The 21114-nt window shown below is 44.1% G+C and overlaps 1 protein-coding gene across 1 annotated transcript in view; it reads right to left on the bottom strand.

Annotated features, from left to right (window-relative positions):
* FGD5 (FYVE, RhoGEF and PH domain containing 5) overlaps positions 1–21114 on the bottom strand; it is an 84698-nt gene that overhangs the window by 20796 nt on the left and 42788 nt on the right. Inside the window, exons 5-11 of the mRNA XM_010191451.1 lie at positions 14330–14481; positions 13450–13606; positions 10664–10751; positions 7621–7671; positions 6262–6320; positions 2027–2098; positions 541–609 (exon numbers count right to left, since the gene is read on the bottom strand). Coding sequence (XP_010189753.1) covers positions 541–609; positions 2027–2098; positions 6262–6320; positions 7621–7671; positions 10664–10751; positions 13450–13606; positions 14330–14481 — 648 coding nt within the window. The remainder of the gene's footprint in view (positions 1–540; positions 610–2026; positions 2099–6261; positions 6321–7620; positions 7672–10663; positions 10752–13449; positions 13607–14329; positions 14482–21114) is intronic.

Genomic DNA, 21114 nt, shown 5'->3' with positions numbered 1-21114 from the left:
AGCAGGAAGCTGGAGGTGTGTGTTTGGAGGGACTGTACTGAGGCGATGCACACAGTTACCAGGTAGTTTACATAGATGGGGATGGCAGGAACTAAAACCCAGTCCTGAGTGTCAAGGATACAAATCTCTCCCAAGGGAGTCCAAAGAAAGCTTCCGTAGACTTGTGGGTAGTTAGGGCTTTTAGCAGTAGGGTGCTCTCTGTTGCTTCTGATCAGATCTCCTAAGACCTTTCAACTGGGAAGCTTAATTGCTGGAAATATTTAGGAGCTCCCATCCTCCTGATCACCTTGGAAACCTGCTCTCCTTGGCAGAGCCATGGCCAGCCAAGGCTGTATGTAGCTGTGCTGCACACCCCATATTCCTGTACGTGGGGCTAGTGTGGGTGAAGAGGGCTGCAGCCCAGTCAGCACCGGGAACCAACTCACCACATCACAGCTGGGTTAAATGACTTGCAGCCTGAAAGCTTCTGCCATGGCTCAGGGCTGTGTAAGTGCAGGAGAAGATATGGGAGAGGCAGTAAAAATATGAAAGAAATCTTACCAAGAACAAGTGCCGAGGGTGCCTGTTTTTGCCAGAGACTTTCATCAGCGTTCCCTCTTTAACAAAGATCTGAAAGAGAAAACAGCAGATTGTAATCCTGAGACTTCTCATTCTGAATCTTATTGAGAAAAGAGAGTATTCCTCCTGCAGAAAGAGCCACTCTGCTTTCAGCGGCATAGGAGGAAATAGATACCCCAACACTTGCTTCTGTCCTTGCTCCTTATTCTCTGGCTTAGTCTTTGCCTGCGTTGGCCCTGCTGCTCTTCATGGCTTGCATTTCTATCAGTACGGAGTGGGTTGGAAACCCCTTGCTCCTCAGCCCACTGCTTCTGCTCTGTGGGCTGTGGTCAGCGGTGGCTGTCACAGACTGCAAAGCTAACAAGATGAGAGCTCTTGTCTTTAAATTAACTCTACAATAGAGAGACCAAAAAGAAAAGCTGAAACCACAGGTTTCAGCACACTACATCCACCTAACTACGCCTGCATACATAATCTGTACATGTTTACAAACACAGTACTTTGTCGATCCATATTGTTACTACGTATCTGGACAGGACTATGTATGGAAGCAGCTAAACTGGAACTTGATTGCAGTAACATTTGATAAGGTCTAGAATAACTGAACTACATCAGTGCATTAACAGTCATTTATAATCAAAGAGACCAATCCCACAAATTCTTGGCTTTGCAGAATTTGTTAAAGCATTACTTGGGAAGGGCAAGTGAGAGTACTGATGTGAGAGAAAAAACAGAGGTTGACTGAGGATTCTTATGCTACAAGTATGCATGCCTTGAAAATGGCTTCATTAATTTTGCTAAAGATACTGGTGGACTGAAGGGAAATTTAGAGTTGCAGATCTCAAGAAAGAAATCTTTTGAAGTGTAGAGGAAGGTTGGGGCTGAGGAAACCAGACAGGTTTGAAAGCCAGGAGAAATTTGCATTTGATGTGTTCAGCAAGACAGAGCTATACTCTCTCCCACATTTCTGTTCATGTACTGCTTAAAAATGGTGTCTTGCAGTAAAAGCATCAGTGGGGGAAGGCAAGAATAAACATTTGAAAACAAATAATTTCCCCTGATTTAAGGCTCTTACTCAGCCAAATAAAACTCCGAGCCTTTCCAGGCTGCATGCAAATACTGCTGGTGTCGCAACCTTTCAGCAGGAGTATACAGAGAGGAAAACAGCAGCTCCATCAAAGCACACTACACATGGCTGAGGACAGCTGGCGTGAAGTCAAATGGCTGCTCTGTGTAAAAGCAGGGGCAATGCACAGAGGCAGTGCACATCTTTCCAAGCCCGTGGCTCCGGGCACATCTCAGCGCACTGCAGTGGTGGCTTTGTACACAGACCAGCGCTCTAACTCTTATCACAGTAGCTCAGTCAACAACACCTGTAGAGGTCTGAAATCCGGCCATCCACGCAGTCAGAGATGTAGCTGGCCGGAAACAGTGCCCTTATCAGCGTCGGTCTGCCTGCAGCACTCACCCTTCCTGGCTGGAGGAGGCCACTCTGCCCTCTCACGCTGTGCTCAATGTGTACCAGCTTCTGCAAATTTTCCTGGGGGAGAGAAACAGCGTTTAGGAGACCGCATGGTGACCGTTCTTTCAACAAGCAGGCAAGCCTTCCCTCACCCCTCCTCACCATTTTATTTCTCTAAAAGTGCTATTGCAGAACTAGGTTTCAGAGAGAAATGATCTCAGGGATTTTACGCCCAGAAAGTCTTCTTCCAGCCTTACAGGTTTTATAAAACCTCATCACCTGCATTCACATCTGCTGTGGCCTTCTACAGTCCTGTTACCTCTGATACCTCAGTTTATCTTTGAAAGGGCCTGCTAACTGCATACAGAAAGTACGGTATCTCCCCCAAAGGCCTGTGCGTTAGTGGCATGACACCAATAATCCTAAGCATGCTTTGATACTGTAAGACGGTTGTTTGGATTATCTGAAGGTTTCTATCCTGCGATAACAGATTAATGGCTTTGCAAGAAGGGATTTAGAAGGTTAATGAAGCTGCATCTCTCTTTTGATGCTTTGCAAAACTCAGGAAGTTTATTATTGAACTCTGATGCTATTAACTGCCTACCTGGCCTTAAAGCACAGTCAGTGGGCACTGGCATGTGGCATGAACTTATCTATCTATGAAGATCAATTTAGCTAAGCTTGTGCTCTCATAAAAAGATGGTATTGGATGAATATACAAAGGAGGAAGAAGGGATGTCTGTACTTTAGCAGTATTTCTAGAGTCTTTTCAAATCTTCCATTTAGCAGGTGAGGCTGCCAAAACCAAGACTTGTACATAGGATTCAGCTGTGGTTTTATCTGGTCAGAACAATAGAATAGGCTGCATAGCAGCTATGCGTCATCACTGCAATATGTCTGAAAATTAGGAGTCTCTTGTCCAGGTTAGCCACTGTATCCTAAATCCTCAGTTACACACTCAGATAAACTACAGACTAAAGACCGTATTTGATATACACCTTTATGACCTGGCAGCTTCTGACTGCAGTTTTCTGCTGTGACAGATAATGGTCTGTTTTCCTGTGCTCCACTGACTGGCATTAAGATACCCCTGGGCTTAGTTAAACTCGATTAGATCATACAGTGTATCTGCCTGATACAAATTAGTGCTGTCCACAGAATCAGCTAATTAAGAAAGCTATCACAGATACCAGAAGGAGCATATCCATGTAACATGATGGTCTGTCAAGGCTAATTTACTCTGGATTTCAGCTAACACAATTAATGTACCTATCTTGGCTTGCTTTTTGAGATAAGCCTGAAATAACCTCCATATGTTACTGCCCTGGTGAAATATTACACTTGTTTAGCATGATGCTAAGTTTAGTTCTTAATCCCTAACCGCATATCAAACATACGGAAACACCTACAGCCTGGACCAGCACAGGGCTGCATTGTGACCATGCAATATAACTGGCAACAGACACATTTTCAAGAATTTCAGCTGTCAGATATCTCTTTTGCAATGCAGGAAGTAACAAATGGAATTTTTCAGGTCATTTCTAAAATACCATAGGCCAGCGAAATGGAAACAGAACGTATAGACTAATAGCACAGGAAATACCAGGGATCATGGGACAGCTGACATTTGCAAAAGACATTTGCAAAGGACTTTCCCATCACTAAAGGGTATTTTAGCCCTCGCAAAACTTGTCAAATTGACAGCTTCCACACTGGAAACCTGTTCTTCATCCGCAGAAAAGGCAGTGCCCTCCTGCGCACACACTCGTGGCCAATGCTAGCACTCATCACTGAGGTTTCTACAAGAGCAAGAGGAGCGGTTGCTGCCGCTCAGATACGCCTCAGCTTTTCTTAGGCTGCTGGCGGAGGCGCCTGTTGTAATGCTGACGTGCGCAGAACGGACACGTGTTCACCAGGAAACGGACAGAGAGGTATCAACTCGTTTCCTGCAGGAAGTCAAACAGCCATCACATGTGAAGGCCAGGGATTTATCTGGGAATGTGGGCAGCTGAGGGGGGTACAACTTCTTTGCAGGTCCCCTGAAATTCCCTGTTTGTGTTGTTTTCTTCATTCACCTGAAAACTATCATCATTCTCCTTCCAAATATCCCTCACGAGCTGTGATTAAAAAATGAAAACAAAGCTCCACCCAACCAGTACTGCAGATGTGGGTGGCAGAAATCCTTCTCTGGCCATTTTGAGGCCATTTTCTCTGGCCCATAGAAAACCTGCTAGAGTCTTATTATCATAAAACAAAAAAGCTAATAATGAATCTTTGATATTCAGCAGAAAATGTAGATGATAATTCAATGCTCCTGTCAGATAGTGTAGTTTGATGAGTTGGTAAGTGGCAGCAGAAATCTTCCTCCTTCCATGTACATGCCAAGTCTAAATTACTGCTTAGAACTTCACCCAGGTACATGACAAGTTATTAACGCTCTAACTTGAGTGGCATTGTTCTGTTTGTTCTGTAATTAGAGTAATGTCTTAAATTCTTTGCATTGTTTTTAAATCTGAGAGACAGAAAACTGCTGGTTGTGGCTTTTGTGGATGGGATATTAATTCAGGAAAAAACCTCTGATGTAGCAGAATGTCAAACTTTGATTCTCATGAACCTGTGCCTTCACAAGACCCACAGCATTCACACAGATGGGAAAGACGGAAATTTTGTTTCATCTCTTTCAGGCCACAGTTTTAAAAAAGAGCAGATGTGCTCTGATGATATGATAAAAAATGAAGTGTAAAAATCTATGCAGAAGTTGCAATGAAATTGTTCCAAAACAGACATTATTAATAGCAATTATAATACAGTCTGTGACATCTGAAAAACTCAAGACAATATGGTGATGTTCTTCAAATTAAAGCATGGCTTAGCAGAGATAAACCACTGCATGGTAATGCGACACAGCAAATTCCATTTTGGTCACGTATGTATACTTCTAACTTGAGAAAAGTATTCATACAAATCTCCCCTAAATCTGAGTGAGTTGTAAGGAAGCAGAGGTGCCAGAAAATGAGGTATGACCTTGATCTGTCAGGAACTGAGCTCTTACAGTTCCCAACCTCTAATACAGGTGTCCCTAAAGCTCTGAGATTACTGTGGAAGCTTTTCCTGAGATCTCAGTTTTCTGATGAAATATTTCTTATTTTGGTACAAAGAAAGCTTTAATAATGGCAAAGTATGATTATAATTCTTTGCCTGAGGAGAAAGAAAAATCAGAATTAAACCTGTTGAAAACTTTGCTGAGTAAGTCTGTAGTTTCAGAGTCATTCTGTAGAGGGGCCAGATTACATTTCTTTTTTTGATAAAACTCTGGGCTTGTTAGACCACGTCCTTCCTGCGGTCTTCATCTGTTCTTCTGTCTTGGCAACAGAATAGTGTTTATGTCGTACTTAACTCCTAGTCATTGCTGTCAATGCTGAACATCAGTCAGAACCGGTCTGTATGGACACCACTGTTTCCATGCGTCGCTTTTCTGTTGTTCTTTCTCTCTCCTCTCCTCCTCCTTCACCATTATGTTTAGCTGTAATGCAACTACCATTTAATCTACAAAGACTTCCCTCCCACATTATGTCCACATCCTATCTACTACAAGGGCTGATGACAAAATAGTTTGTGCTGATACATAAGGCATCTTTAAATAAAGCTGAGAGTAAGCGACCAAGGAGATCAGCATAGCTGACAGTTTACACGCTGTCTGCTGGCTGAAGCAGAGTGCTGTCTTTGACAGGACTTGTGTGATGCCTTCAACATTTCATAGCTAAAACCATCCCAGGTTAGAAACAGAGCCACGAAAATTCTCGTCTCTCCCTTCACTGTTCCACATACCATTTCAGCTACCCCAGGAGGGAAAAAACTTTGTGCAGCTTGCGACGGTGACTTACATCTTGCACAGCTGTGCTAAAGGGCATAGACCTTCTGCATAGACCAGTAACTCTCCTTCCCTGGAGACATTCAAAACCCGCCTGGATGCGTCCCCGTGTGACCTAGTTTAGGTGATCCTGCTCTGGCAGGGGGGTTGGACTGGATGAGCTTTCAAGGTCCCTTCCAACTCCTGAGATTCTGTGTGATTCTGTGTGTGACCTACTCCGTATCTGAAACACTGTAAACCAGGTCTGTATAAACCCTTGAGTCCCACCCTGGAGGAGGCTTCAGAATTCAGCAGAGAAATTTATTCACTTCAGCAGATGTGCAGAAAAGACACTATCGATCAGGAGAGCGTGTGTCATGGTAGGACTCACCGCTTGGAGCATGCTGTCGTTGGCTCGGTCCGTGATTTCAGAAACAATGAATAAGGCAGCTGAGGGATGAAGCAAAAAAAACCACCATAAACCACATAAGAGAGTAGCAAAATAACCCAAATCCCTTCTGTTTGCAAGGGCATCTTTAAAAAAAAGCAAACATCCCCAGCAGTGTGGCATGGCAGTCTAAGGTGATCTGTGTCCCCTTAGTGCTGAGGGAAAGGACAGCTCATCCCTTGCTGACAGAGGTGTCCATGAAGTGGTGACATGAATTAACATCCGGGTTCTCCGCTGGCAAATAACCTGGGCCAGGCCATGTTTGCTGGCCCTGACAGCGGTGGCATAGCACGGCTCAGGTCCTTATCTCAGACCTCTTCCCCTGTGGAACGGGGCATCCTGTCCATTTGGGGGTGCATCTGGGAGCATGCGAGACCTCGCTGGCCAAAAATGTGACGAGCGTGTGGCAGCCACAAACAAGAGGGGCAGCTGTGGCCACAGGGCTTGAGCATCTGCCCTGGCCTTGTCTAAGTTACTGGTACAGCTGCAGTCCCACGGTCAGTGACGGGTCCTAAATCTTGCCCGAGACTCTGCCCTTGGTCAGAACAGACCGACCTTCAGTCAGTCACAGACCTCATCGCTATGAGTTGGTTTGAATTTACACTCAGTGTAACACAGAGGTAAACTGGTGCCATTAACACCATGCTATTACTGCTTGCTCCAGCCTGGAAGCTACTCCCACTGAGGCCACAGCTAAACCTTGCTTTGACTTCAGTGGAAGTAAGAGACTTCTGCTTTATCCATCTTATGTGTTGGAAAGGATGGTGTTAGCAGCTGAACATCTGGATTTGTTCTTGATTGAGCAGAACTGATTTTTATGCAATGTATTTGAAGTTTACTTGGGAATCCAGAATCCAGATACACAATTCAATCCTCACGGGTTTCTCCAGAGTTGGCAGAGCACAGCAGGGTGTACACAAACGAGCAGGTTGAACCATCCCAATTGACTTTACAGTGACCAGGGCAAATGAGGACAGGGCCAAAGAGGACTAGGATTTCCCTGATGACTCGGCAGAACTGCAGTAGCTGCCCTACACTTGTATAATGATGATAATTTCTTCTTCTGTCAATTCATTGTGTCAAAATTGTAGGAAGCCCACGTGCTTCAGTGAAACAAAGACAGAGTTCTTGCCCTAAATAATTTGTATAAATTAGAAATCAGTTCTTCTAGATCTTACATCTAACCTATTAACACAAAATCTGAAAAATAGTCCTCCTCTATATACTACCAGTATAGAACCTGTACCTCTTTAGAAGCAGAATTAGTAAAGTAGAATTTTTGTTCTAGCCATTTCATTTTACCTTGTGTAGCTTCATACTCTGTAGAATCAGGGCAAAGATTATTCAAGTAATCTGTAGAAAATAATAAACAAACACAGACATCCATCAGTCAGAATACAGACCCACATAATTTGCAGTGTTATTAGCTAAAACATAAAATCCAAATTACAGAATCCTGGGATGGTTTGGGTGGGAAGGGACCTCAAAGCCCCCCCAGTCCAACACCCCATGTGCAGGGACACCTCCACCAGCCCAGGCTGCTCAAAGCCCTGTCCAACCTGGCCTTGGGCACTGCCAGGGACAGGGTGTCCACAGCAATGTCCCGTATCACTTTATTCTCAAAGTGTATATAGCCTCTTTCCAAAGAAAAACTCATCTTTGCATTCTACTTTGAGAATCAATGCAAGAGCATTGATACAGATTTGACTTAACACGTTAACTTGGCAGGTATAAACAAATCAACAGAGAGTGACAAAAACATTTCCTTGTTTCTCAGCCAAGAGAATTGCTGAGTAGCACCACTTTATAAATAATTATTGTTCTAATTAATTCTATTTTTCTATCTGAATGAATGGTGTTGGCTGTAATGACTGATTTTCTATATTTAGATTAAATTAATTATATGCATTTTGTGGAGACAGGAAGGAGACTGGTTCTATGCAGAGTTCAGTGATTACTACTGAACTCAATCACATTCTGAAAGTAGGTTCTGTAAAATACACACAATAGGACTTACATTTACAGGAATTATATTTGCATTATATACAAACCTGTAACCTGACAGTTTTGTTTGGACTGCTTGCCTTGGATCATCTGTCTGTTCCTTCTCTGGGTCTTTATGCTTTTAATGACTGTAGTATATGAGTGCCACCATTGTAAAAGTCTAATCCATTAATGCTTCATTCTTGTCTTTTTGATGAATCCAGGCTCCTAAATTACGCATCCAAGAACACGACCTCTGTGCTGAGAACAGTGCTGAGCATGGATATCCGTTCCCTTGGATGTCCTGTCCATATACACTTCTCTTTCTAGGGCTGTGCCCTCCCTGGTGTCCCAAAATCTACCCGGCTTTTACATGCATTCAGGAAAGCATCTGCCTGTACCCAGCCAGGCAGGAAGGAGTTGTGTGGTAATGCTATGTGGTAAAGGCAATCTTTAGCATTCCTCCTCACAGCTGCATGCTCTGTCCTTGGCTGTGGATATTTAACTGAGTGAGCAACTCCTTTTGGCTGTAGTACAGTAATTGGCAACCAATATCTGCACAAAATACCCTTCCTTATCTGGTAGAAACAGCCAGTTATGAACACACAAGTACACCTCTGTATTTTAATGGTTTTTTACGGTGTTTAGAGAATCTGAAGGGCTGCACTGTTCCAGACCCACTCTGTCCTAGCAGGCAAAGAGAGGCTTGGTTTCTGGAGGTGAAGAATGGAAGCAGTAAACCTATTTTCTGTTATATCCAGCAGACCTTATCTCACTGTACACCAAAGCTTTCTTTTTCCCACTTAGTGCCAGTACCTGGGACAAGGAGGATCTCAAGGATCTCATCAGGCACAGATGGAAGCCAATCACCGGAGCTGCACTGAAACCCTTCCAGCTCTCTCACAAAACTTCATGCAAACATGTTTCATGCTTGCAATTTACCTTATGGACCACAGAAAGGTGCAGAAAAAATGGAGCATAGTGGGGATATTTCTGATAGGGACATCCTAAGTCCTTTTTCTTAGATGCAGTATTTGTGTGCATGTACTAAAACCACAGTGAGGATCATGTGAGACCACTAAGTACTGCAACCCGCAAGTCTGAAAAGTTGCCCTTAATGTAGACAGACATGGAGAGGGAAGCAAGTCAGAGAGAAAAACACTCCTGCTGTTGGCATCCTGTGTTCCTTTGTATTGCTCGTACTGAAAAAGCAAACCCAGCTGTGAATATTAAGTTGCATCCTTGGTCAAAGTGTCTGGAGCAAGATGAAACTGCTGCTACTCTGTGCTGTGAATAAAAATTTGGTATGGTCACTATGTTCTGCTGCATTTATAGGAGTCCCTTCTAATATGCTGTGCCCTTCATCGGCTGTTGAGTATGGGCAGGGTTTATGGCTTCCTTTTTACTGTTGCATGCATAACTCATCTTGCATCCCTCTCCAGCCCCACATATACATACTCCCAAAGCATTTCTCCATCTTTATGTCTATGAATCCCTGCTCTTTTGTGTTCTGATCTGACTAAAGTACTTGACAGCACTGAGATTGTTACATTTCACCATTTCTGTCTCAAACCAGTTCATTATTTAGAAACCTAAACTTCACAATTCTTTCTAGGGGCCACATCCTGCTCCAGAAAGCTTGCTCCCCTTGCAAGCTCAGACTTGCTGGGTTTGCTGTGGCTTGCAGAGAATGAGTCACGAGAGGAAACAACCTCCCTTGGGGAGACTCCAGGTGGGAGTGACATATATGGTCCTGAATGTAAAGGGAAGGTGTTACTGCGAATGCAGAATCTGTACATGCACTGTTAATGTAAATGTGGATCTCTGCCTCCTACAATGCAGAGAAACTGGACTGGGATTTTGACTTAAACTTGTGACTAGCCTTAGGTGTAGGGTGCACAGGGCTTAGGGTGCAGCACTGGGTACACTGGAGCCAGAGGAGAGGTGCTTGCCACTGTCAAACAGGATGCAGTGCAGAGTCCCCTTGCTGGGGACTGCTGTCCCCTGCTGTCTTTGGTAATTGCCCTTAGCATAAATAAAATCAAACCTGTTTGCTATTAGGGAGGCTGAACTCTGCCTCTCCTAATTCACAGAAGGAAAAAGCCAAGAAAGAATGGCTAAAAGCACCTGACCTTGCACTTTTTGGTGACCTTTCAGCAAGGTTGTGCTGAAGAACTGCCTGCTCCTTCCCAGTCTCCCTGACATTTCCCAAATCCTGTACTAAGCATATTGAAGCTCCCAGGACATGCCACACTGCTTCAGCCCTATTTCAGCTGTCTTGGCATCAACGTGTGACACAGCGGAGGCACAGAACGCCCGGGGAGGGTTTCCACCAAGTACCTTTGAGAGGGATTGTACTGACCTGTGAGCAGCACACGATACTGGAAGACGCGCTGCACCACTGTCAGAAGCTGGTGTTTCACACTCTGAGGGCTGCCACCAGAGCTCTGCTGTCCTCAGTGGAAGGGAAAGGAAACACAAAGATCAGGGATGTGTGAGCTCGGCAGCAAACACTCGTCTTCACTGATGCATGCTATGGAAGTTTGCTACCAGTTGCATGCACAAATTCCATTGAACCATTCCCAGCTTGCTAGGGGGTACTTTCTTTGTGACTATAAAGAAGTACTCTAAACAGTTTATTTCCTATGATGGCATCATTCACAAATAGTTTGGATTCAGAGGGAAACAGGAGGAAAGCGAATACCATTACAAAGATAAAGGTGGGATAAAGATTTTAGGGTGGCATCTGAAGACAGAGGTATCAGATCTCAATGAAGCTCGTCATCGTTGTTCCGTTTTTGGACTGAAAATTTCTTCTGCCTGTGATTTTTTAGTATTTTATTTCAACACATGGAATTTAGCAAAAAAATTTAGCATCTTCCTGTGATTGAGTTGGAACTGAGTGTCCAGAGAGTGTTTACGAGAAAAATAAAGTGAGGTTGTGATCTGATTTAATGCACACATGGAAAAGAAGTCGCATTTTTCTCTTTACATTTACCCTCTAGATTCGACCCACTGCATGTTGCCGCATATCAGGCCCAGTCAGCATGGGTTTATGAAAGGCCCTTAGGGGTGTGCTTTAGTGGCAGTGTTGGGTTTACAGTTGGACTCGATAACCTTAAGGGTCTTTTCCAACCTAAATTATTTTATTCTATAAGGGCTCCATTAAAATAGGAACCTTGCTGTATATCTGTGAAGTGTCACAACATTGCTGCAAAAACAACAACAAGCCACAAAACCCAATCCACAAAAGTCTCCACATCTCCAGAGGCACCAAGAAACAGGAGTTGACAGGATCTGAGAGGAGTGGCACAAAACCCAGCTTGTTCCTTACAGGATCTGAGTCCAAAACCCAGTCGAGTTTCACCAGGTTTCAGTATTCATTGACCAACATTTCTGAAGTGTTTGCCAACTGTGAAGGGACAAAAGGAGAACAGGAATTTAACTGTTTAAAGGAATGCTGGCAAAAGAGCGTTTCCAAGGCAGTAGAGACATTTCATGTACTCCTCTAATTGGCTGACTGCTCTCACCAAATGTGCATTCAGGGTTGTGCTGAGCATTCTCAGTCCCAAGTACTCAAGTCGAAGGGGCCACAAACAAGATGAGGCCCTGAATTCTCTGTTGTTAGACTGGAAAACAAATAGTGGTCATGCTTTAAAAAAATGAAATAGGAAAGGACTGAGAGATACCTTCTCATTTGTGTGTGTGTGCGGGTGTGCAAGAGGGCAAGAAGTTACAGAGCTCACTGATTCCAGGGCAAAATCCTGCTGATCTCATCTTAGGAAAAGCCTCATCTTCTTTCTTAGAAATAAGAGCTAACTCAAGGCTGATAGTTAAGACAGACGTGCACAGGGATGTGGATGGGAGGGATGCTGGGAATACAGGCGCTCAGGAGAAAGCCTGCGTTTGCCAAGTCCACCTTCAGAGCAGTGTGAGCCATCGCAGCCCCCCTCAGCTGCTAACAGGAAATAATTGTGGTGACTGCAAGGTATCTGTAAATGCTGACTTCCAAATGTCTTTTGAAATGAATTATTATTCTTGACATTTCACATGTGCTGCAGAGAAAAACACAATCCATACCCTACAGAGCTAGCATTCTAAATAACCTTTAAGGTCCAGTCACTAATTTATCCTTACAGCCCCTCTGCCACCCAAGTAAAGATTGTTATTTCTCTCACAAGATAAACATAGCAAGAAACAGGTTCTAAACGCACAATAAAGCAGCATTAACCATTTTAGCTCAATAGAGTCAGTGTAGCTCAACTGAACTTTCCCATCCTCGTATGGGTTTGTTTTTGAAATTATGTGAAGTGACCACATTGCCAGTACTTTAAAATGTAATCAGGAATCATGGAATTTCTGTATCTTGATGGAGTTTTTCAGTTGTTCAGCACAGATGACTGAGATAACACAACTGGAAAATACCTGTTTCTTGCTACAGGGCCAGAGGTTACAGGCCTGGAGGTTACAGACCATGTGGGGAGTCTGGATAAAAAGAACCCTAATGTGTCAGGCCAGTGGAGTTTGTGTTTCCTGTGCGGTTCAGTGTTGCCTGTCACAACATCCTCTGTAAACAGAGGAAGCAGTTAACGGGCATTTAAGAATGCTGAGAAATGCAATTGTAAAGATGATGTGGGTTTATAGCCACCAGCAGCTAAGCACCTATGCAGGCTGACCCTAACTTCATCCTAGCCAGGCCTAGTACAAAAGAAAGGATGGAAAATGCAGTGAAAGAAGATACGAAGAGATGGTAATAATAACAATAACAACAACAACAACAAAAACAATAATAAAAACAACTCTAACACATCCTCAAAAAGTTAATAAACAAGTTAATAAGTGACTGAGCAACTACTTCACCATGTGCATACATTTCAGCAAAACACACTGACAGATCTGTAGATCACAAACATGCATTCTCTATGCACACACAGGGGTGTGTGAGCTACAGACCCAGACCCAGAGACAGAAACACATCATGCACATGTGAATATCTCACTTCAGTTTTAGGACCATGATGTGTGAGGAGAGCTCTTCTCCCATTCTACCCTGTGTGAACATTGGTAGAGTTGCAGAAAAAAGTATCTTTGTGGAACCCCTGTGGCACAACCATGCATCAGTGTGGGTACAAAAACATGGGAGCCTTACCTCAAACTCCTGAATCATGGTAGCCAGTTGGGAACATTTAAGGCAGGTTTCATCTAGCAAAGCCAAATTCCTATCAAACTGCATAATGTATGTTGTGTGGTGATTCAGCCCTGATTTTCTTGAGAGGAAAACATCAGCAACTTTCTGGTGTTCCTCCCTAAGGCCACAGAAACAAAAGCAACAGCAAATAAATTAAATAAAAATTAAAGAAGAAGAGCCGTACTTCTTTCTCATTGTATTATACCCACAGTGGCTGAGAACATTGTGCAGCTAAAGCCTAGGTTAAATGGCAGGAAAGAGGGAGTGCTTCACTGATGAACTGGGCAGGAAAACGGGCACCACGGGGGGCTGATCCTTTGGCTGGGCCTTTGCTGGGGCAGCACCATGTGTCCTCAGGGGGTGGAAAGTGTCCTTTCTGGACACAGCTTCTGCTTCTGGCTGCAAGTGGGTGTCCCTTATCCAGGCTACGCTGTTGCTGTGTGGATTTCTGTGAGCACATGATCTCTAGGATCGGTTCTGATGTCTGCTGTTCCTGCCTCCCGTGGCATGAGCCTGGGACCTTCGGGCAATGAGTGTGACACTGCTTGGTGACGACTGTGAGCTGGCATCACAGGATGATGCATATAAGCAGGCTGTCCCCACACTGACTGATGGGGCCATTTCGGAGTCATGGGCTGTGCACTGCGCAAATGTTTCAGTATTTGGTTTCTTAGCCTGACATTCACTTTATTTAGAATGTGCCAGCATAGTTCAGTCCTAGGCCTTCCCTCTCTGCTGCCATCCCAGCCTCCTGCTGGTGGGGTCAGCGGAATGCTGAGGAGTTCACCTGCCTGCAGTGCGGGTACGTTAAGGCCATCAAACCATGCTGTCACCTACTTACCATTTAAGGACTCTTTCTTCCAGTTCTGCCAGGATGTCTTGGTGTAATTCACAAATTTCAGGGATTTCACGTAAACCCTGCTTGAGGTTAACTTCTTCCTGTTCGTCGTCGTCATCTTCTCCAAGCACTTTCAAGAGACCTTCATAGAAATCCTGTGAACAACACAGAAATTAGGCAAACAGACTTAAATTATCTTTTCTGAAATTATCATTACAATTTCTTAACTCCTAAACTATGCTTTCTAGGAATTATAAGGTATGCCATCAGTAGTGATAATGTGCTCAGTATAGCAAGGAAATAATAGCGTATGTTTTCTTCCATCCATTAGTTCACATTTTCAGCTGAGTTCACAACGCTGTCAACCCAAAATTGAACATTTCACCTGACTAAGCCATCAGACCCTTATTCATACAATGAGTTTGGTATCTTTTTATTTACCTTGCCTTTTTTTTTCTTGCTTTTCTGGGTGTAGTTGTGGTCTCACTTTTATAGTGTTTCTTTACCAGAAACATAATCTTTTTAAAATGAAGGATGAGATTCTCCCATCATTTTATTGGATCCAACAGCTTGACATGAAAAATGTCAATGTCTACATGTTTTGAGCTAAAATTTTGCAACACTTGTCTCCAAATCTGAACTTGCAGAAGCTATAAACTTAAGCTATGGAAGAAATAATTTTCCCTACGAAAACCTAACTGAGGCCTTTTTTCCTCATCTTAGAAAGCGTTTTGATACGTGGGCACAGGAGTAATGTCCTCTGCATTAATATGTAGCCAGCTCTGGTACATAGCAGAGCACCTGTTTAAGAGTGCATAGCAGAATGTTTCCCCTGCTGGGACTTGGAAGTGAGGAACCATGCCTCCCTCTGAAACCATGGTGATAATTTGTATTAGATCCCCAGGCATTGGAAAATCATCCCAACAGCAGTCAGCAAATATCTTGTGTGCAAAACATTGCTTAAGTCTCCATCCCGAGCTCTGGATGCTGAAATGCCTTTGGGTCGAAGCCTGATTCCTACAGAATCCACCTTCTCTCCCTCAGGCCTGTGACAGAGTCGTTGCCGATACCCGGACACACTCGAGAGCCCTTGGCTCTTCCCAGGTCGCTGCCAGCACCGCCTTTCCCTGCCGGACACATCTCCGCAGGGACACGGCTGGGAGCGCAGACACCGGAGCTGCCAGGGCCCTGTGGGGTCTGGACTCGACCCGCGGGTGAGGCGGGCGCAGTGCAGCCGGGGGAGCTGGGGCGGTGCAGGGGCCGTGCAGGGGCGGCGCTGCTGCCCAGCGTGGGGCAGGGCCCAGCCCGGGGATCCCGGCTGCCTCTGCACCGTAACTGGACGTTTATAACTGGACGTTATCTTCAGAGCAGAATCCGGTGTTCAAAGGCAGCAGCCTTCATTCAGTAACATTAAAAGGCTGTGATTTCAGCACCTGCTTCTTCAGTATTACTACGAAGTACACGTGGTGGAAAAGCATTAGCATGGTATTCAGTGATTGCTTGAGGATGATCCTACAACACTGTACAGGTTTAATTCTCCTCTCTGTTCCCTGTATGGATGAGTCTGTGTGTTCCTCCATCAGAGTCAGGTTGGGCTCTTACTGTTACATTTCCCATTTCTGCTATTCAGGTCTTGATGGGCAAAGTATCAGAGTCTCAGTTTTTCCATGAAAATATGTGAACAACTAGAAACCTAAGTGCATCCCAGTTTGTGATAAGAGCAGAAACTGGGCTTCCATATAAAACTGCTTGGAAACTAATTCTGTGATTGCTGAGGAAAAAAGGGATGAGAGTGAAAACCAGAATAAATAATCAAAACAACAGCTCAGAGAGCAGCCACATTATATGTGAGGTTTGGAAGCTCCCGATGACTCGTTTTGGTGTAGCAGCTGCAGACTGGGAGATTGCAAAGCTTCCTTCCTTATAAAAATACTATCTGTCCTTACCTGACCTTCCTTTCGCTTTCGTGTGTGAAGGTAAGGCTGGGGATTGCAGCATTCTCTTTTACTGCTAGCCAGCCTGCACGTGCTGGTTTTCTCTAGTAAGTACCTCAAATTAGGTATTGTTTTAAAATTCAGCATTAAAAATACTTGAATGGAGGCTTTGTAGCTGAATGTAATTAGATTCACTGACTTTGACGCCAGGAGGGACCATATTGATAGGATATGATCTAGTGTGGTCTGGTCAGCAGTCCAGACCACAAGAGTTACTCAAATATAGCATTACTAGGAAAACAACCAATACTGATTTACGACAGAATCTGCCACACGGTATGGATACACTAACACTTCATCCTGAGAAAAAAACCCCAAGTCACAAAAGGGTCTTCTGGTAGTCTCATAAGGTAGCTCACAACCATGTGCAAAGCCCAGGCATCCCATCACAGCAGAGCTGGTGTTAGAGTCCTGGCTGCATCCTGTCAGACTAAGGCCACCGCACCGGGAGTTGTTCTTCAGCAGGTTTGCACTCAGCTCTGCTTCAGCCCAAAATTTAGCGTGAAGGAAAGCTTTAGTGTCTGACCCGACTGGCAGATCCATGCTGGGAATGTATTTTTCACACGCTACTCTGCAAACAGCGAGTTATTATTAAAACCAATGTTTATTCAAAGAAATATTAAAAACATTCTTTGTCTGCCCATAGAAGCCAATTCATCACAAAAAAAGGCAGCTGCTTTAACAATCGCTGAGAAGGTGATTCTGCTGGATGAGTTAATAGAAAAGGCAGCTAGATTTTTCCACTGAGAGACCATTTCCTGGCCTCCTACCTCTCTGTATGTGATGTGGCCAAATGTGCTGTGAAAGGAAGCAGGGGCTTGATAAAAAGAAACCTCTGAGGTTGCAGAGCTCATTGAAAGATGCCAAGTTGTTTCTAACCGGCCCTAAACCAGGATGGGATAGGTCAAGTGTCTTCCTCTGTCAGGATCTAGTGATGATGAAACCTATTGCCAAAGAGTCAAATTCTGTCCCCTGAACTTTTGGGGACAATCTTACTGAACTTCCCTGGGCTGCACTGGGATTTGCCATGGCATTTCTCATAACTCTGGCTTCTGTCTGGGTAAGTTTTATAAGTGTATGGAGTAATTAAGGAGGAGTCTGAAAGAACTGATTTCCTTGGAACTTGCTAATGTCCAGTTACGAGCAACTCAAGTGAGCATGTTTCACTGGGGATCCATATTTTAGATTAGATAATCCACTTTAGTCTGATTAAATCAAGGTAGCTGTCCTGATTTCAGCATGCTGGGGATCTGGCTGCTTTGACTGTGGTCCTGCTTCTGTACGGAGCAGGAGGGTCTCTGGGCAAAGAAATTCAAAATTCCTCTCTCCTCACCAGTAGGAACTGACTCCAGGCAAGAGCAGGTTTTAGTCTCCTCAGATTCATTCCTGGCTTTTCTGTCGAAACGCTGTCAAGTGCAAAGTACGCGGGCTCACTGTGAACTGGGATGACTGGAATAGCTAACAGATGCTAGCCAAAAGGAGAGTCGCACATACACCGTGGGTTTTAGCAACTATGACAGATGAAGCATTTGTTCTCTGAAAAGCCACTGGAACTAGGTAAAAAAAAAAATCGATAATTTTATTTTTTACTAACTATATCCTGGATAAAACAAAATAATAAAAATTTCTGAAAGAGTATTATTGCATTTCCTAACTACCTGGGTCTGATTTCCACATGTCCTGCTCCAGTGCCACAAATAATCCCAATGTTGTGCTATTCCAGCTCCCCTTTTTTCTGGTGTGTAAGTGAGCCTACCTAACTACATATTTCAGCCAGTGTACACTGCAGAGGCTTTCCAACCAACTCAGCCAGTCAATCTGTCTTCTGGATGCTTTTCCTAACTCAGAGGAATCTGCAGCCTTTCAAAGTCCTCAGTCATCGTAATTAATCCAGACTGGGGAAAGAGGAAGAATCCAAAGAGCTCTTTCAGCTCATTGTGCCTGGGGAAGTGAATTGCTGTCATAAGTTCGCTACTGATGTGCTAAAGTAACCAATTCTGTCATAGAAATGTCATCTTTTCCAAATTACCATTGAACAGCTCTGTATCTGTCCACTTTCCACCACAGCTGAGCAACAAGATTAACACTCCTTTCCCACAGCAACTCAGTGGATTTAATTAGTCATTAATTGCCAGCCCCTTTGATTATAATGGATTCTCGGACAAATTATGTAATTCCAGTTGCCTAGATAGCCAGCTTCATAATGATAATAAAAAACCTGCAGCATAACAGTAATAATTGTAAACATCCACTGAAAAATAATTGTGTCACTGTTGAAAATGCTGAGTGCCTGAGAAGCCATTAATCGAATGCAAAGTGCTTTGGTAGTCTCATTAACTCTAACCAGTCATAGCACCTGAAGGTCTCTAAGGGCCCATGTCTACACACAGGAGGTACCCAACACGAGACCATGTAATTCCCTGCTGTATCAAATCCTCCTTAGAATGGGAGTGCGGACTGCAGTTGTTCAGCCCAAGGCTGAGCTCAGTCTCATCTGGGGGTACGGGAGCCTGCAGACCTCACTCCAGTCGTGTGCCTGTACCTGCACCAGGGCTTGTATGTGCATAGGAAAGCATAACCCAGGCTGGCTAGGTGACATAAAACACTAGCAACTGTGCTACAAAAATGCATTTTCGAAACATAAAACTTTTCATTACATTTTGGGCACCCATAAATAAGCCCGTTACAGCCATCCAATGGCCAAATCCCTAACATCCCTGAAATAAACCCTACAAATAAAGAAGTGAAGCAAAGAGGATCAAAACCTGCAGCCACAAAGGTTGGTTGGTTTTGGGTTTTCCTCCTTTCCTTTGTGCACATCACTAACACACACAAGTTTCATATTTATCCCCAAGAATGCCTCTGAAGAATTCCTGTCCTCCACTGGAAATGGGGACCATAGCCCAGAGCCTGTTATAAGAGCATGGGACAAGGAGGAATGCGGGATTGGTTTAAACAAGGTCTGATGGTTTATGCAGAGCACTGCCCAACTGGCGCATGCTTGGCTCTTGGAGCAGAACCTGATACCTTCTGCGAGGTGATGGGGCTCACGGTTGGGTGCTGGGATATGAAATGCTTTAGAGATGCTGGCAAGGCCTGCCAATGCTTAGAGGAAACACTGGTTACAGGAGAGTTTTTTGGGGAAAAAAAAAAGATTGAGGTACGTGGCTCAGGGATCCAGAAAGGCAGCTCAGATTACCTGGGATCAGCAACCTGGAAACCTTTGTAGCAAGTAGTTATCTCCAGGTACTCTTTCCAAGGAGTCAACAATGACAGCAACCAGAGGTTTTTGGTAGAGCACTTAGCAAGAAAGTTCTCTGCAGGAGTCAACATCTATGTGAAATGTGACCCTCTAATCCAAAGGCAAAAGGGGTGGTTAATGGGACATGAGTTAGTTCTGGGGTTTGCTTCCAGGATTCTGTGAACAGATGCAGAAACTGTAAGGTTGTGTGTTAAATCTCTCCAATAATGGGGCTGAATATGCTTTGGAGTCCAGCTGCAAAAATCAATTGTACCAATCCTGTATGCATATCAACAGCCATTTTGCAAGATGGATACGTACCAAACATATTGTGGCCCTTTCAGCATTTCAGCCCTGCTGCCAGTTAGCCTTTATTAGCCTGAGAACATTTAACCTTGCAGGACACTAGTGAAAGGAGGGAAAATGAATCTCTTGTCAGCGAAACCACTGCTCCAGGCAAGTAGTTTACCCAGGAGAAAAAACTGCTCTGTGTATATATATATATTTGCTATGTTGGGTGATTTATCTTCTTTAACTTCTACTTGAAAATAATCCAGGGTATGGTAAATCAGTCTGTATCCAGAATACCTGTTTGCTTTTTCTGTGTATAACAGAGTAGCCCATTTAAATCAGTTCATTGGTCCGTGGATCCCTGGGGGACCAGGGACTGCTGCAACCAGTCCAGGAGGGGTAGTCGGGAAATAAGAGGACTGAAAGCAGCCTCCGCCTTCACTGTAAAAAGCTGATGGTTCTGCCACCTGCAGTAGGCTGAAAGCAGCTACATAGGTTAGAAAGGTGAGAAGAGGAGAGAAGCTCAAGATTTTCACTTAAAGGTGTAGCTAAAGAGAGCTCTATTTGAAAGAAAACCTTTTAAAATTGGTCAAGAAATGCTGATCAGTTGCTGCATCTCCTTGATTTTCTGCTGTTATTTGTTCATCTTCTAAAGCGGCGGTGTCTGAGATGCTAAGCCAGTCATAATGGGATTCCTAGTTCTTGTGTATTGACTGCAATGGCAGGAGAACAGGAGAAGAGACACCACCATTATTTTGAGTTAGCCAGCAGTAATCTGTAGTCCCACAGCTGGAGCAGCAGTTGCTCTGCAGGTGGGAATGGAGTTTCCTTTTCACTGGCTCTCAGCACTGTGTTTCCAGCATCAGGCCTGCATTTGAGGTAGAAATTGTGAACTTCTAGTAGAAGATGGTGTTTGTAGACCAAAGCCATGCTTCTAACAGTTCAAGAGAAGTATTTGAAAGGAAAAGTATTTCTGTGACCACAAAGTGCACTTTATACTAGAAGGACCAGATTGCTAGACTGTGTGGCTGGATTAGAAAAGCTGTGAATGCCTGCAGCCTTAAGGAACGTGCTCCAGATCCTGGGTGCTGAAGCAAAGCCTCTGCCTGCTCTTTGTGCATCGTCTCGTGGGAAGCTTCTACCTGCAATAATGCATAAAGCAGAAAACAGCTCAACTGCTTCTGTGACTCTGAAGCATCTTCATGATGTTGGTAATGCGGGAAAGAAATCTGAACTGGAAAGCAGTCTGATGCAGTGCTGTG

The sequence above is a fragment of the Mesitornis unicolor genome, unplaced genomic scaffold (assembly GCF_000695765.1).
Source record: "Mesitornis unicolor isolate BGI_N332 unplaced genomic scaffold, ASM69576v1 scaffold22469, whole genome shotgun sequence".
In the NCBI taxonomy this organism is placed as follows: Eukaryota; Metazoa; Chordata; class Aves; order Mesitornithiformes; family Mesitornithidae; genus Mesitornis; species Mesitornis unicolor.
This window is presented reverse-complemented; position numbering and strand designations above follow the sequence as displayed.